Source organism: Gopherus flavomarginatus, chromosome 1 (assembly GCF_025201925.1).
Source record: "Gopherus flavomarginatus isolate rGopFla2 chromosome 1, rGopFla2.mat.asm, whole genome shotgun sequence".
In the NCBI taxonomy this organism is placed as follows: domain Eukaryota; kingdom Metazoa; phylum Chordata; order Testudines; family Testudinidae; genus Gopherus; species Gopherus flavomarginatus.
Window position 1 is genome coordinate 54,023,301 of NC_066617.1, and position 18,668 is coordinate 54,041,968.

Genomic DNA, 18,668 nt, shown 5'->3' on the forward strand with positions numbered 1-18,668 from the left:
CTAAGTATACCATCTGCTCTTTCGGCTCCCACTCAGTTCTTTCAGGCTGCCTCAAACCTCTTCACTGTGCTCTGCTTCCTGCTGTTTCAAATGAAGCAAAGCAGAAAGTATTTGAATTAGTTTCAGGCAATGATCAGGATTGGAGTGGGAGCTGTAGGAGCAGTTGGAGTATTTGGAAACACAAAACAAACTATGCGAATGGAGAAGCATGTGATGTAAGTGGGTTTTTTCCATCACATTTTTTAAACACATTGTTAAAATAATTGTAAAAATGTTGATGAGGGCTAATTGAAAAACAGATTCTGCATAAGCAAAGGACTGACTTTCTGATTCTCTCTGTATTGATCATTGGCTTAAAGGTACACTGTAATTATGATTCATGATTTAATAGAGCACTTCGATAATAGACTAGTTTCTCCTCTAGTTTTTCAGTCACTAAGTATCTTTATTGCCGGAGGGGAGGTTATTCTCTTTTGATGTATTAATAAACAAAGCAACCTTGTCTACATTTTCTCAATAATCAATACAGTTACATATATTTTATGCAATGATTTTCAGCTATAAAACCTTTATTCTCCAACTCTTCTTGACAGATGACTCGGATTTTCAGTTCATCTGCTATATACATTACATTGGAGTAAGGTGACCAGATAGCAAGTGTGAAAAATCGGGACGGGGGTGAGGGGTAATAGAAGACTATATAAGAAAAAGCTACAAATATCAGGACTGTCCCTATAAAATCGGGACATCTGGTCACCCTACATTGGAGTCAGGGTAGATTTTCAATAGCAGTCGGAGTAACTATGAGCCCCAAACTGTTAATCCCCGGATTTAAAGAGTGGGATGTGGAAATCAGAGAGAGTTGGTTTTATATTAAGGTCCAAATAATGACTTGCTCTTGCAGCCCTGCAGTAAGAATTCAGGCAGTCTCGTTGGGCTGCATGCGTTTTTGTTTGACTCTATAAATAGATAGCTGCCTTAGCAGCAGCAAATGCTACTCAGCCTGTAGTTTTAGAGTCACATTGCTTCATTTAAATTAGTCCAAAAAAATCCTTAGGGATAACAGAAAATGAAGTAACCTATCCTGAAATTTACATTTCTTTTACAATAATACTAGGGAATCCATTTAACAAAACCTCTTACAGAAAAAATCCTTTTTTTTCAATTTGCTCAAACAATAATTTAAGTACAAAGAAGCCTTTTATATGCATATGTTCCAGGTGGAGGCGAAACTGATTGACAAATTGGATAGCTTGATGTCAGAAGGCAAAGGTGACGAAACGTACCGAGAGCTCTTCAACAGCATGTGAGTAATAAATTGGTTTTTAATTCATTCATTTATTCAATTTGATGGATTAGCTGCTAAATATCATTGTAGACAAAAACTGCAGAAAGAGCTGTCATCTTGGAATGCTTTTTTTGAAACCTGTGAAATAAAGGCTCGTTGCCTAAATAAAGTAATGTATCTTATTGTATCTTTGATGACTAGTTGTGTCTATGTTATACCATAAACTGTTCTCTATTATCACTCTAATTTTAAAATCAGAAAAGCCAAAAATGCTTAGTAAGTGGGTGGGACGCAGTTAGAACATGAATTTTGTACATCGCATTTGTAAAACAAGAACTTAATAAATAGTTGTTTGTTAAATCTTTCTCATAACTGACCAACATTTGCTATTGTACAAATAATGTTTCGCTTGTTGATTTCCTGATGGATTACAGAATGATTAGAATTATTATATGAGACATTGCATGTTTTAGTAATTGGCATGTCTTTGGTTCAGAACATTAGAATCTAGTGGTGAAAGAGGACAAATGCTTCCCTGATAATGAAACTCGGAGGACTGCCCTTGTGTTAGCCCTGCTGACTGAAACTGGTGACCATCATGGACACAAAAACATGAACTGATTTTTTCTCCCTCCCATTTCAATGCCAATGATGTGGGAGACCTATTTGTAGTCACTTTAGAGCAAGATATATTATTCCTCCACTGGATTCCATTTTATTTGTGTATTTCCCAGTACTATTGCACATACAGTATTTTTTCTTTATTAGGTTTCATCCTTTTTAAGTGGAAGGGAAAAGTGATATTTTAGCTTTATTGCTCTAGAATTAAAAACAATTGCATTTATGTCTTTTTGTTGGTACATATGCCAAGCAGATAATACTCTAATTCCATTGTGGGGGAAAAAAAGTACCAAAATAAATGCTTCTGACCATAACATACAGAGAAGGAAAGGGAAGTTTATTAGGTGAAATTACAGCTGAAGAGTATAGTAAAAGATAATTTGTGTAGGGATCATTCTTTCAACATTAAGTTAGATGAAGTAAAAATAATAAAAGCTAAGAAAATTTTCAGAAATTTAATGTGATTTTAAGACAACAGCATTAAAGAAGTTGTTCGTTTATGAAGTTACAAAGCCTGCATTTAATCCAGTGCGCAAGTGTGTCATTCACTGATTGAAATGACTTCTAGTGATCTCAGAAAATATATTGGTATCTGAAATATAATTCTTGAAAAAGCTGAGTGTTGATTTTGAGATAGATTTAAGAAGGTAGTGGAAGAATGGGTAAAGCATTTTGTAAACCCAGTTAGTTAAGAATAACTATGTGTAATTTTAATTTATAAGAAGTCTCATAGTACTTTTCCTGACTGGGGGCATATGTGCCTATGGATCTAAAATGGAGGACACTAGTGTAACACATGATTTGAGAAAAGGAGTCCTGAAAATGTTAAAAGCTTTGTAATCATTATTTCAAGGGATCGGATTCTTAGTGTCAAGGAGTCTGAGATTTTCTTCCATCATCAATTTAAGCAGCTATTATTGGAGGGTTTTTCACATGCCTCCTTGATTTAAAAATAATGCACATATGATTAGACTGAGGTGATAATAAAATGATGTGCACATCAGTTCAAGGAAGTGGAAAGCGCCAGCACAGTTTTCAAGCAATCATAGCTTTGTTTTGGGAAATGGAACTACATTCATTTTACATGATCAAATATGAGTCTTGAAATTGCCCCCTCATAATTTTTAGTATTTGTATTACTGTATGGAGTCTTGGGGACACAGATAATCCTCATGCATTGTCTGGACACAGCATATCAATTTAAATAGCATTTGAGTGTTTGTCCTGTTTCTCTCTCTCTCTCTAGAGATAGCATGAATCAGAAAACAGTATATCTCCATGTTCCCAGTTTAACTTAATTTTTTGGCGCAATCCATAAGCACTTTTCCACTGAAGACACATCATGGTTTTATAGCCAAATTATAGATGCCGTTGGACATCTTTAAAATGTTGTTGTATGTTTGGGATTTTGATGTTTCTGATTAAATATCCTATAAAATGCAAAGGAAGAAACATTGCTGCTATTTATCTTTTGGTAGGCATCATCCAGGGAGATTTAGAAGTGACTAGAGGTTAGCTGTCTCACAGACACCAACATGTCATTAATAAGGCTCAGATTTTGTAAGGGATATTTTTAGTAAATATCACGGACAGGTCCCTGATGAAATGTTGAATGAGGAGGGTCCAGCACCCACAGCGGCTGGGGACTCTGGGTTCCCCTTGCCCTCCCCTTGACCCCCAGCAGCTGAGTTGCTGCTGAGTCTCCTTGCTGTGCATCGTGGCTGAGCCACTGCAAGGTCCTCTCACTGCCCACCATGGCTGGGCAGCTGTGGGGAGCCCCCCCACCCGTGGGAGCTCCAGGGTCCCCCCATGAGAGCGCCAGGGGACCCTCCTTCCCGCAGGAGCTGGGAGTTCCAGGGGACCCACCCCCCGCCCATAAGGGCTGGGAGCTCTGGGGTATCCCCCTGCCACCCGCAAGGGCTGGGATCTCCAGGGTCCCCCTGCTGCATAGCAACTAGGAGCTGCTGGGGACCTACCGCCAGCAGTGTCTGAGGACTGCCTGCTGATAGCTCGAGCCCCAGGGCAGAGAATGTCATGGAAGTCTTTGGAAGTCACGGATTCTGTGACTTCAGTGACATAGTTGTAGGGCTTAGTCATTAATGAATGGTACCAAAGAGGCGGAGCCGTAGATGTTTTGTTGTGTTTAAGGGCCAGTTGCTGTATTTGCTGCCTAATATAATCCAGACAGAAAAAGAACCCCTGATCTCCCTTTAAATTGTTAATCTGAAATTAAAAACAATTGAGGGATCTAACTGAAATACGTGTTTGTTTTACAAAAAGATTGACAATTAGAACAAAATCTTTGTGTTGTGCTGCACAGGTGCTCAGATCAGAAGCTCACTTTTAGTTTTTAAGTAATGTATGACTTTTACACAGGCCCTTCCTTTCCAAAAACCTCTCATGCTAAATAATGTGTAGAAAATTACCGCAACCTTCTGAACTTACTGGACGAGCCATTCATTTTTATATGGTATGTATTGCAAACTGCAGCTGATGCGCTCCAGTGGTATTAAACTAGAGGGCTACACATAAAATAGAGGGCCAGCTTATTGTACCTGTCAGGCACTCCTGGTATCTCCCCATTCTCCCATGAGTTCCTGGTGTGCCACCCTCCCATCCCCTTCTATTTCAGGGACTCCCTGCAGCTCCCCATCCCCTCCTTCGTGCCAGGGTTCTGTGTGTCTCCCATTCCCTCCTGCCAGGGACATTGTATGCTGCCCCATTCCCTCCTCCCCCGTTTCCCTCCCCCAATGCCAAAGGCTTTGTGTGCCCCCATGTCTCCACTCATCCCATGCCAGGAACTCTGTGTTCTCCTCCTTGTCCCACTGTGTTCCCCTATTCCCTCTCCCTCCCATACCAAGTCCCCCATTTTCTTCCCATGCCAGGGGTTCTGTTTGTCCACACCATTTCCCCTGCATCTCATTTCCCTATGCCCCACCAATCTTATTTCTTTTCTTTCTGTCTTGGTCATTCAGGATGTCAACATTTTAAACTATATTAGGAGGATGGGTAGAGCTGAGATTGGGTGTTGCTATACTGGAAGATGTTAATGTCTACCATCAACCAGTGCATTGATCTATAGACCATTACCAAGTGGTTGAAGTTGCTGGGTCTGCTAAGCAGATGCCAGGAGCTCCATCTGTCCCCATTTCCCTCTTCTGTTTTTCTGATTCTCACCAAAATCAACAGGTTTACCTACTAATGCCTACAACAGACCCTGAAATTCTGGAATTGAGTTGTTGTCAGAAGTTATCGCGTTACAGAGAGACTTGTCGGATAGTAATGCCCAACATGCTCAACCAGAAAATTTAGAGGGAGAAGCCTGAGTAATGTAAGCTTGAAGCGGGATTGAGTCAGGAGCCAGGAACCAGAAGCAAGGGTCAGAGTTAGGAATAAGGAGTCAAGCCAAGCGTCAGAGCCATAGGCAGGAGCAAGCAGGAAAGTGGGGCTAAAGTGGATTGGAGCAAGTATGTTACAATTGAAAAAAGTACAGAGAAGGGCAACAAAAATAAGTAGGGGTGTGGAACACCTTGCATTTGAGGAGAGATTAAAAAGACTAGGAAATTTCACCTTGAAAAAGAGATGACTAAGGGGAGATATGATAGAAGTCTATAAAATCATGAATAGCACGGAGAAATAGGGAAGTGTTATTTACCCCTTCGCAGAACCCACGAACCAGGTTATGAATGAAATTTCACCCAATGAAATTAATAGGCAGCAGGTTTAAAACAAACATAAGGAAGTATTTCTTCACACAACGCACAGTCAACCTGTGGAACTCATTGCCAGGGGATGTTGTGAAGGCCAAGTATAACTTGGTTCAAAAAAGAATTAGATAAGCTCATGAATGATAGGTCCATCAATGACTGTTAGCCAAGATGGTAAGGAACACAACTCCATGCTCTGTGTCCCAAAGCCTCTGACTGCCGGAAACTGGGACTGGATGACAGGAGATGGGAATCACTCAATAATTGCCCTGTTCTGTTCATTCCCTCTGAAGCATCTGGCATTGGCCATTGTCAGAGGACAGGATACTGGTCTAGGCAGCCATTGGTCTGACCCATTATGGCTGTTCTTATATTCAGGACTGGAGCAAGATTAGAACCAAGACAGGCATAGAAGTGATAGTGACTGTGGGCATACACGTTGAGCAGCCAGCAACCCTGCTGCTGCTGAGTTTAAACTGCCTGCTGCTGGATCCCCTCAGCCAGTCAAGAGGGCCAGTCAATCAGTCCATCCTACCACAACCCATCTGAACTCTTTAATCTGCCTGGAAGCAGGTCTGGCTAATCCTCAAATTCAGCTGAAGGAACTCACTCCTGACAACTAACCTTTAGCACCCAAATCAGGTGGGGAAATATCAATTCTTTCATCAATAAGACCTTAATATGGCAAAGTGGTTGTGTACAATCTAGCTAATACCAGGATTAAGAACTGTGTGTGTTCTTCCACACTCTGCAGATCTAATTCGTTTTAACACCCACGCCTTTGTTTCTAAGAGCACAGAGTAAAAAAGTGGTAAGGATGGTGCTGAGGCATCGAGTATCATACTCCCCTTTTTAGAGTTACTGCAGTTATGAGTGAGGAGTAATGAGGCCAGGTAGAAGCACTCTCAGGAATGCGGAGTCAGGTTCCACTGAACTATCTGTCCTGTTCATCACATTTGCACAGTATTTCACAACACTCTTCACCTGTGCTGTGCATAAAGTCCAGTATCTAACAAGAACTGAATGATGAAAGCAAGCATTCTCCAGGTCAGACAAAAATGGGGAGGGGCTGGAAAGCAGTGATAGAGAGATCACAGAGGAGAAAATAGTGTTCACAGAGTTTCTGATACAACTGGGGTCAGCAACCTTTCAGCAGTGGTGTGCTGAGTCTTCATTTATTCACTCTAATTTAAGGTTTCGTATGCCAGTAATACATTGTAACATTTTTGGAAGATCTCTTTCTATAAGTCTATAATATATAACTAAACTATTGTTGTTTGTAAAGTAAGTAAGTTTTTTAAAATGTTTAAGAAGCTTAATTTAAAATTAAATTAAAATGCAGAGCCCTCCGGACTGGTGGCCAGGACCCGGGCTGTGTGAGTGCCACTGAAAATCAGCTTGCATGCCGCTTTTGGCACCCGTGCCATAGGTTGCCTACCCCTGTGATACAACATGCAGGAAAGAACAGAAGCTTAACTGAAACACCAGTCATCTCTCTCAAATTCTATTTTGATCTTGCTGTGAGAAGCCTGGGGATGTGTTTGAGTGGCTCTTCTGTTATGAATGTTTTCTCTGTGCATTATCTGTGAAGTATGAATGATGCAAAAGAGGAGTCAGTAAGCTGTCAAATTGAAGAAAGCAATTTGTTGTTTGGATAAAGACATTTAATATATTCATACATTCTCAAGTAGAAACTGTATAGTGTATATTGTGTGTGTGTGTGTATATATATATATATATATATATATATAAAAAGAGAACTTATGTAAGTCAGATATACAAAAGATTCATCTTTTTTAGAAAAGTTAGACTTCTGCAGTTTTTAAAAGCATACTAAATATTCTTGTTTTTAAATTTAGTTTGAAATAATCTCAGTTAAAGTAAGGTTACATACAAAAATTGGTGTTAAAAGAATGTTAGGGTGCAAAGGTAAGTATTCAAAAGTTAGGAAATGCCAGAATTAAGTTTGCTCGTGCATTCATTCTGAAAAGCAGTGTGGCTAGTGAAAGACATGGATTTGCCATATTATAATTCTAAGGTTCCCCTCTTTGAAATTGGGAGAATGATACCTGTCTGCCTCCTAAGATAGAGGTGTGATGCCTTGCTCAATGATATGGGCTGTGAAGTACACAAAGGTAGCACCAGACAGTGGTAGGTCTCTTCCTAACTCCCAGCTCTGTATACCCTCCCCTATGTCAAAGGATAGGGAGCACTGTGTATATTGGAGTTTGAATGAGGCCTGAGACCATGCTCAGTGAAGCTGATGTACAAGAGTTCTGTGGGGCTGAGCATGTTCAGTGTAGCTGAAGGTGAGTGGAGCTGGCTGCCTTCCCACAGCAGATAGAAATCTTCTGAGATTTTGCCTACTGGGCATGTGCAAATAGTAGTTTTTTCTGGCTCCTAACTCAACCAAATATTCATGGATTTTCATGGGGACAGGATCCACTGTCATGCCTAGTTTTAAATCTGTGTACCAAAGCACAGAGGCCCTAGAGCTCTTCAAATAAACGGTTGGGGGGAAATGTTTTAGCATTGACAAAACCTCCTATTTTACGCAAACCCTGGTCTCTGAAATGGCTGAACAATTTTTGCTGAAATTTTAAAAAATCTTAGTTTAGGTAGAGAGGAAATGTGGAAAATTTGATTCCAAATGGTTCAAACTTGGCAGCGCTATAAGCAACCAAAACCAGGGGTTTATTAAGGAAAGTATTAGGGCACCTTCATTCTAAGTGTCACTGCCAGTTCCCATACAATATTACTTTTACCCCAGGAAATCTGTTCACTTCAGTGTGTAATCCTAATTTACCCTAATATAAGGGAGAGGAGAATTAGGCACAGTACATTTACCACTCAGAATCTTTTGGTTATTTAATATTTAAAGGAATGAAACTATCAGTGTATAAATGGCATGTACTGAGTGGGCAAATGTTAAATTAAAGGAGAATTTTTTTAAAAAGCTACCTCTCAATAAAAAGCTTTTCCTGTAGCAATTATGCTACAGTTAAACTGTGTGGGTGCAGAACTATTGTACAATGAGTGAGGAAAAACCTGTGTTAACAAGTTGGATGTCCCATTGAAAGGGAATTTTGAAATGCTCGATGTTCTTTTCTAGATGACAGTCTTCAGTAGAGTGGAGCAACGTTTTTCAGTCAAATAGTACATTTGCCAGAAAACGCAGTTTTGGGAAGACTGAAACTATTTGTGAATTCAGGTTGAATTCAGTGAATACTTTTGGCTGAATAAAAAATAAAAGGAAAAATTTGGAAAAAGTCAAGTTTGTTCGGACATTTTCTAAATGAACAATTTTAATATTTCATTTCTAATTGACATTTAATTTAGAAAATGTCATTTTGAATGGACCTGAACTAAATGTTTTTGTGTTTTCCATTTAATCAAGAAAACCTAAAAAATTTCAGTTTCTATTGGAAAAAAATCAATTATTTTGCATATATTTTGGTTTAGCTACCAAACTGGAAAATCAGTTATTCACTCCGCTCTAGTCTTTGTTTCTTTCTATTTTCTGAAGTGTTAGCATATAACCCACGCAGTTAGCGTGTAATGAAATCTGAGAACACCAAAAAATGTTATAAATCTGGGAATGTATTAAGGTTTTAAAATGTTTATATATTTTATAAATCTGATTATATTTATATGTGTATTGGTTTTGACATGGCTAACCTAGAAATCCATTTGCTTTGTCAATGCTTCCTGGATTAGAATTCCACTGTTTGGTCCCTATCCTAGGTAAGATGTTGTTTGTAAATTGTGCTGCTTGTGAGAAGAGTCCAAAATTAAATTTGTGAATATTGCAGACATTGCCGAGGCATTTAAGATACTGTTGAAAGTAAAGTGGTTGCCATGGTGATAGATAAAAATAAATGTTGAAATTGCTTTGGGTTTGTTCTTTCCAGCCTCCTGAAGAAAATTGAGCGGGAAACGTGGAGAGAAAGTGGTGTTTCATTAATTGCCACTGTGACTCGACTAATGGAAAGGTTACTGGACTACAGGTGAGTAATTGTCACATGGCTTATATTCAGAATATGGAAGCATTCAAAGTTCTGACAACAAAATTTTCCTGCAGGGTTTTGATAACTGGAACATGGAGACTTCCACCACTAGGCCCACGTCCAGACTAACCCGCGGCATCGGCTGGTTAAAATCGATTGCTTGGGGATCGATATATCGCGTCTAGTCTGGACGCGATGTATCGATCCCCGAGCGCGCATACATCGATTCCGGAACTCCATCAACCCAAACAGAGTTCCGGAATCGACACGGAGAGCCGCGGACATCGATGCCACGCCGTCTGGATGGGTGAGTACCTCGATTTTAGAAATTCGACTTCAGCTACGTTATTCACGTAGCTGAAGTTGCGTATCTGAAATCGATTTTAATACCCTAGTCTGGACGTGGCCCAAGTTACCAGTTCAAATACGCCTCTGGGTTGGGAGTGACCAGAAGTCATCATCTAACAGCTGTTTCACAGCCTAAATGAAATTATTGTTAATATTATTTCAGTAGTGCCTAGAGGTGCCATCCAAAATTAGGCCCATTGTGGTAGACACTACAGGTACATATAACAAGAGACCATTCCTGACTGAAGAACTTAAATCTAAATAGACAGCACAGACAGAGGAGGGAGAAAGGAAGTATTATTACCCTCATTTTTACAGATGGGGAACAGAGGCACAAAGGATAACTTGCCCAAGATCACCCAGGAAGTCTGTGACAGAACCAGTAATTGAGCCCAGATCTCTTGAGTCCCAGTCCAGTGTCTGAACCTCCAGGGCTGATACTGTGTTTCCAGACCCTAAGGGAAGGGTCCACGCATCAAAATCTATCACAGTTGTCATCCTTATTTACAGTTTGAGAAAAGCTGAAGGATTTAGTTGTCATGGAGACTGAACTCTTAACTTCTAGATAAATGCTAGTGCTACATCTCTTCTTTGGATAAATAGAACTTCAATCTCCTGGATTGTCAGTCCAGCACCTTTCAAAGCTCTGCATTCAATGGCAGTTTTATTTTTCCTTAGTAACTGTGTGAGAGTAATTTCCATCATTTTAATGCAAGGCTGTCATGCTTGTACTGTTTTTCTTCATGTGTTGTCATTAGCGGCCCTGAGTAGTTTTATCTTAACTTTTGATCTAGAGGTGGGATATACAGCCTGTGCAAGCAAGAAAAAGGAGACATAAGGGCAAACACATATGGATCTGCTTTCTGGCAGTGCAAAATGCCCTGAGGCTGAATTGTTTTAATTAGTTTGCGTCTACTTAATTCTGTTTTATGAAATGTGTTCCTAGTTCAGAGGGGGAAAACTGTATTGTCCTACAGTGCAGATGTTCTGACTTCTGTTACATTTTGATTTTAGGGACTGCATGAAAATAGGAGAAGTGGATGGTAAAAAGATTGGCTGCACTGTTAGCCTGTTGGTTTGTATAATAATCTTTATCTCTTTTATACTCAAGCTATTAACCTTACATAATAAAAAGCTATACATTGTATGAGAAGTATATTTTTACTAACCTACTTCTCAATGCACAGTACACTCCAAATGGCAGGTGTAATTAATGCCAGTGAATTCAGAAAGTATATTTATGCTGTCAAAGATGGGTGATATTTAAATACATACTGTTATAGTTCACTATAATATAATTTGATGGTATGACTACAAGTTGCTGATATGATACAATAGCTAGACCCTAATAGAATAGGATAAAGTTCAGGATATTTCAGAATGAAGTTGATACAGTTTTCTTGTGCTTTATCCTCCGTGTTCATAGTGAGAATCCCCTTAGTATCAGCTCATAGGCGTTTAATAAATCTTACTAGAAAGTAACTTTCACAGAAAATTCAAACCAAAGATTTGTACATTTCTGTAAATCTGATTAGTTTCTGTGGCTTGTTTAAAAATACACAACAAAACTCACCTGGATTCCTACCTCTGTCCTCTCCTTTTCCCAGCAACAGGTCTCAGCTACTCTTATATATGAAAAAATGTCTTTTGAGGAGTTGTTCTACCAATTCCCCTCTTAATAAAACTAGAAAATGTTCCTCTGGGCCTGCTGCTCTCACTTTTGATGGGCCTTTATCTCATTTTAGGTTTGAGATACACCCTCCCATTATCCAATATCCCAAGAATGTTCTGTGCAAATTGTGAATCCCTATTAATATTATTTTCTATTAATTATTGCCTATTAGTGAGGTGTATTTTGATCCTAGACCAAGATTTATTGAGAGGCTGTGAACTTCAGAAATTTTCAAGTTTTGTTATGAAACAGTGCAACTGTGCTGTTTTAAGTAGTAACTGAGAATTATAGGGCACAAAGACAAATCTAATTATTAGGTATTCCTGGAGAAGTTTTTGAACGATGAAGGATTTCTTCTATATGGGCACAATACTTTCAAAATAGGAACAGTATATGTAACTTGATTATAGGACAACTTGCTTTCTACCAGGTTACCCAGCATGGTTTAAAAAGAAGTAAAAACATTTTGGTTATTTGTGTTCTGAAGTCAATTTTTACTACAAGAAATGACCCATAATTTATATAGAATGAATGAACACACACAAAAATGAACAAAACAAACATGGAATACTCTAACAGCATCTTTGAATGGGATTTCACAACTAGTGATCTCTTGTCAGGCTAAGAAATATTTTGTGATTCCCTCCACTGGGACAACCATAGCCTAACAATCAGTAAGCAAAACTATGTATCTCTAACATACTCCAAGAATTAACTAATTTTAGAGTGTGAAAGGTGAACCTTCATTATGCAGAAAGTACACAAATTTTAAAACACTATGATGGATGAGCCCATCATGCTCTCAAAAGATGTTCTGCGCAAGGTTAAACTGGGGAAATACGTTGATTTTAATCACTGTCAATCATCAGGAGGCAATGATACTTCATTTTTATCGGCACCATTGAAAAGAAACCTGACCTGCAAAAGCAGGAGGGTGGAAATGACATGGAAATGGAGCTTTCAGGGTCCACACTGAACCTAGGTCATAAACCTCCAAAGAAACATCCAAAATCTGCTGAGTTCCTGCCTAGAGCAAGTTCATTGCGGCATCTTGTCACAGGAAAGGCGTCTCATTTTGCCTTACAGTGGCACAGTCAGTGCTGCCATGTCAAATTGTACCTTGAATGAAGGAATTAGTGATCCACTTATTTCCCTCTCCCCCACTCCCAAAGGTCACCTGGATCTGAAGTTCTCTAAAATTTTGATGTTTCTTGAACAGCTGCCCCTTTCCCTTTGTGAATGGTGAAACAAGGAAACAGCTACAGATTTCTTTTTTGTGTCCACGAAGGCCAATTTCCAAGTTTCTGTTGAATGTTCCCACCATAATGTCCAGTATAGTTATATTCCAACCACAGAGAAGGTTTCAGCTTGCATAATTGCCCTGAGATGTCAGCACAATAGGCTAACATGCTACTCAAGATGAATTTCTGAAGATTGCTGAGGGAAGCCTGCGCTTCTGCTCTTAATCTGAAAAGTCCTATTGTCATTCAACTGCATGAGAGCCCCACTTCAGCTTGGAAGAGAAGTTGCTGGTGAAATAAATGTATGTCCACCACAGAGCAATGCAAAAAATCAATAATTTACTGGATGGCCTTTAATGAAGCTTGCTCCTTCAACAGCTTCATGATGGATTAGTTATATTTTTTCAAACATTTTCTTAGCAGCAAGAGTGTGACTGATATACAAAATTGTAAAGTCATGCTTCATTAAGTGTAGTGTTTTGGTTTCATGTGACCAGACTACTATTCTTAAACTTCACTGTCTTGATACTATCCATGTAGATTGTAATACACCATTCCCACTGAATGTGGACATTTTGTACTGCTTCCTAAAATGTCTCAGATTACCATTTTTCTGTAGTGCACACTGTCACAGCTTTACAGCACAGCTAGTTGTCTTCAGCAAAATCATCGGTCTGACGAACGTTAGGAGCTGTGTCACACCGGACATGCTGTTTGACTCATCAAGTTGAATCGCTCAGTGCTGATTTGTTAAAGTACTTGCTCTCAGACATCCTGAACCATGTCACTAATGTCGGACAAAAAACAGTTTTATTTGACAAAAGTACTGTTTTCAGTTTATTAGGTGCTACAGGCCCTATGATTTTTGAAACCATATCTACTGTGCAGGGAATTATAAGATTTTCTGCAAGAGTTTGTGCTTTACGTGATCATGTGATTCATAAAGATACCACCTGAAAAAGACATTTTTATTGATGTTGCTAGTTTAAAAAAGTGGTGTTGAATTTTTCAAGCTCCCTAATTTTGTCTGGGAAAAAAATCCCTATTAATGGCTGTCTAATTTCTAAATATTACCTTTTTTGAAGGTGTAATACTCTTCATAGACTGCACATTATGCCTTAGAATCATTTGATGAGAAAACGTGTAGCATATTTCTCATTGTATTTGCACAAATTATTTTTATTTTATTAATGGAGCAACTTACCACTATCCATTCCACAGAATGTTCTATTTCCAGTCAGAAATTAGCTTCAACAAAGACTTGAGTAACTTATGCAATACAGGTGCGTGAGGAGCAACAGAGCTCTTAGTCCTTAGCAAGTAGAGCCAGTCTGGTATTACAGTTCAGTGCCACGTCTTGTCATGATCTGCATGCATGGATGCTTGCACTTCATTGGTGTCCAAGTAACATTTTTTATGGGCCTGGTGCTGTTTTGCATTCTAGGCACACATGCAAGTATGGATTTAATATTTTGTCTTTTTTGTATTTTAGCAGATGCTCCAGCAGCTGCTGCACTGCTAGCTGTGCTTCTCAGATTATAGTATTATGGTGGCCTTAAAGGGATATGCTATTGCAGAGCTCATGTTGTGTCTCCATTTTTATCTTTTTAAAAATATACACTTATTTTTGTAACATTTTACATTTTTTCTCTGACTTCTTACAACAGCCTTCCCTGAGATTCTTTCACAGTGCTCCTCCCGATCTTCCTCACTTTAGTGATTGTAACCCACAGCTTGGGAATCTGTGGTCTAGAACAAGAACATCCACAGTTTATTCCAACAGAGGGGCACATTGTCAACTTGCTAAGAGTCCAGAAGAGATGCATACTAACGTGGAACAGATCACAATCTTGAATGTGCAGGCGAACCCTTCAGCATTAAGGCTGTAGCGTGCAGTGATATATTTTGATCTGAGCAGACCAATTACAAAATTAAGCACTGCATGCTGGGACCTGTATGTGCATTCCCTGCAATTCTGTCTTCAAGATGACATCATTTGTGGTGTTTGGTGTAAGACACCATTCTCCTACTGCTGGCCTTGGAACACCTGTTTTAGGGCCTGTACTACTCTGACAAACAGAATTAAATATTGAACATCATGGATAGGTCAGTGGTTTGAGCATAGGCCTGATAAACCCAGTGTTGTGAGTTCAATCCCTGAGGGGGCCATCTAGGGATCTGGGGCAAAAATCTGTCTGCGGATTGGTCCTGCTTTGAGCAGGGGGTTGGACTAGATGACCTCCTGAGGTCCCTTCCAACCCTGATATTCTATGATTCTGTAAAGTTTCAAAACTGCATGCAGGACTTTATTCATGTGATGCCCACATCGGTCACTAAGACTGACACATCTAAAAATCCTCAGTAACTCTGAAAACCTGATTCCACCTCCTTCAACATAAGTTCAAAATAGAATGTTTTTTATATTTGAGATATGGTATGCAATAGTCATGCATCAGTTGCCAGTTTAATGAGCGTAAGCCAGAGCTGAAGAAATCACATTTTCTTTCAGGGTTATTTTGTTTATAACACTTGAATAGTTCTTTGCAATGCTGCCAAAGTCATCCTGGCATTGTGCTATCACACAGTGAAGGGTGGATATATAGTAGAGTAGGTATTTTGTTAAAATATGAATATAAAAGCCAGAGTGCTTTCAATTTTTTAAATCAATGTAGAGCTTTCAATGAGACATTAAGTGGCTTCACCGGCACTTGATAGAAGTACAGATGTATTTTTTAGATGGCTGAACTGGTATTTTTGAATAAAATGTTTCAAATAGATAAAACATTATGGGATTTTAGTTCTAGCAGATTCTGACTCTTGTGCGGGAGAATAATTTTAAAAATATTCTGGATATTGGGATTGTTCTCAACAAAATGTCAGAGGCCTATTTATAAGGGACTACATGTACTGCTATATGTACTGACCTTTATCAATTGGCCTTGTAAACATGCAACTTCTTGAAACTTGAATGTATTTCTGCAACATTAGGTTTGATATGTATGTTCTATACACTTAAAAATTACTTCCAACACCAATTTTCAGCTATTTATTCTGCCATTTTACATTGTCACAAACATTTTGTTTAACCACCTATATAATTTTTTGTTGCAGAACTTTTATAAGACCGAACTGAATAAGGAGGAGATGTATATTCGCTATATCCATAAGCTATACGACCTGCATCTGAAGGCACAAAACTTCACAGGTAATTGTTGGTACATACAACCTAGAAAAAAATATTTAGAGTTAGATTGTGACTTATGCCCTTTCACAGTCACAGTGAGGTCATAGGCAATAAGACATCTCCTTTAACCCCTTTGCAGGTCAGCCGGATCTTAGATCCAGGCAAGTAAAATAAGAGGGGCTACTTGCCAGCTTACTTTCCCCAAAACAGGTGAGCAGGGAATATGCAGAGCCTTGGCTCTATTTCACACACTTCCCCTACATGCTGCTCAGAGTAGCTGTGCTACGTGGGGTAAACAGTAACAATATAAGGTAGCAATGAATTTATTACTCTTTCCCACCCAGGAACAAGTAGGATTGAAAGACGGAATTGTGATTAAGCTGTCTCTCTCTGAGTCACAGTGCCTGTTGGGTTGGTGTGGCTTACAACCCACCTCAGATTGTGTCTCCAGTCACAGTTTAGTCCATATTGATTCACAAAACTGACTTGGAGTTTTTCTTCAGACACTTCCAGTGTGGTGCTCTGTTCTGTTCAAAGTTGATATCAATTGGCTGCGTGCGTGTGTTCCCTCTGTGTGTTGCCCCCACTCTGCAGATCGCTGGCACAGCAGATCTTGAGAGAACCCCCAATGACCACAGACTCTAGTAAGGTACGAAGGCACCTGGGCCAGCTTTTTTGTCAAACGAAGCACAGTTCTCTAGACTCTACTCTACAGAACATACTACAAATATGTGCCCCCCTGGCAATGGACTCAGCTCAGTCAGTGGCGGGACTCTCCACTGCCCCCTAGGCTGGACAAAGACATCCACTCAGGGGTGCATTCTTATACGGAGGTACAAACAAGTTACACATCACTCCTGATGTATTGAGGTGCAACCCCTCTACGTAGCAAGGTACAACCCCTCTACATAGTAAGGTGCCACCTCTCACCTTGTACATGTTGGTTCGAACAAAACAACTCTTTCCATCATATTACCCTTTTGGCCCTGTCATTGGGATGGGTCAGCCTGTTCCTTGTTATCTGTGTGGAGTGTACAAGTATGCAAATGTTCTGATATCTGGTGTCCATTACCTTTTTAGGTATGTCTCTTTTTGCAGCATTAGCCCTTTCCTTGCCAGCTTCTGTGAGCAGGGCCTGCCTCTGGCTCACAGCTTAACTTTGCTTTATGTTAGCAAAGTCTTGACCATTATTTTAGTTCAGACCTTAGGCCCTATGGGCCTCTGATAAGGGTTTATGTTTCAGGGCCTCTTCTTACTACAGAGTTAAATGAGGCAACTCCTGGATTTTCATTCTTTCTGTTCAATAATTTTAAAAGAGTATGAAGGATTGGGCTGGTCAAATCAGATGTGTTTCTCTGCTAAGGTTGAATTACCAGGGCTTTTGAGCCTTCACGTGTTTCTGTCATGAATGGAGAATGGAAATACCAAAGTTTTTTTTCCTGTTCCGATGGAGTCCTTTGAGCGAATGCAACTAGAACATGTATTTCTGGCTGTATTCCATATACTCCTGTGATTCCATGCAGATAAGAAAAAATAGGACATGTTGTATTCTTAACACATTTAAGTTGATTGTAAAACAGAGAGAGTTTGGATTTTCTCCAAGTGGTGTATTTCCCACTGTTTGGCACCGTTCATTCATTTATAGATTTTAAGGCCAGAAGGGACCATTAGATCTAGTCTGACCTCCAGTTCATATATCACGGGCCATAGAATTGTACCCAGGAAACTGATATGAGGTGCTGGTTCCTAATGCAGTAATATGGTCACTTCATTGACCTGTTATTTTCTTAATACCCTTAAAAATGTGAAGGAACGTAACCAGTGCAGTTATGTATGCCTGAGTCTTCATGCATCTTATAGATCCACTGTTTTAAGCAGTCTGAACTGTATCAATTCATCTGAATGGGGAATTAACTCTGAAGCCTGATATGGTCATTTAAATGTCAGTGTTGTTAAATATATTGCTATTTGTATTTATCCGTTGTTGTACATACAGCATTGGATGCCCAACAGTGGTATTTATCATTGTTGGGCAAGTAGATGCTGTAGAGAATTACTGGAGTGGATAACAAAATATTCTTCAAGTAGATGCAGCTGTGTATTCTACTTAAATATGTGCACATAAAGCACTCCAAAGCCAAATACATTTGCTTAGCAGTACCTGCTGGTTCCCTGCAGCTCCCATGATCCCTTCAGTTCCATCTCACAATCCTTGGCTAGAGCTGAAGCTCTGTGTGGTGTTTTTACCTCATGCTTTCAGTCTGTTTTCTGATTAATTTTTCTTGTGTATAGTAGTTAAGAGTATCTTAAGTTAAGTTTAGTGTTAGTATAGCGTTGGTTACAGGCACTGGCTGCCCTGTGCAATGACCTCACTGGGGTTCAAGCATTGCTAGTTGTGTGTGGGGGCCATCCTCAACAGATATCCTCACATGAGGGGCTTGTTGTGTCTCAGTGAAGAGCACATTAAAGGCAGATGAGGTACTGGTAAGTCATTCATAAAAAGGACTCAAGTGGCAAGAGACTCCCAGTATTTCATGATCCTCAAGACCAAGGGAGGGATGAGACATGTCTTCAACCTCTGCGATCTCAATAAATACCTC

General features: G+C 39.5%; 1 protein-coding gene across 6 annotated transcripts in view; it reads left to right on the forward strand.

Moving 5' to 3' along the window:
- DOCK4 (dedicator of cytokinesis 4) overlaps positions 1-18,668 on the forward strand; it is a 423,715-nt gene that overhangs the window by 363,497 nt on the left and 41,550 nt on the right. For 4 of the 6 annotated variants that reach the window (XM_050935998.1, XM_050936000.1, XM_050936002.1 and 1 more), the window contains 5 exons: positions 1,221-1,306; positions 9,334-9,360; positions 9,528-9,623; positions 10,986-11,046; positions 15,996-16,089. In XM_050935998.1, coding sequence (XP_050791955.1) covers positions 1,221-1,306; positions 9,334-9,360; positions 9,528-9,623; positions 10,986-11,046; positions 15,996-16,089 — 364 coding nt within the window. The remainder of the gene's footprint in view (positions 1-1,220; positions 1,307-9,333; positions 9,361-9,527; positions 9,624-10,985; positions 11,047-15,995; positions 16,090-18,668) is intronic. The other 2 variants (XM_050935999.1, XM_050936001.1) reach the window with 1 other exon arrangement.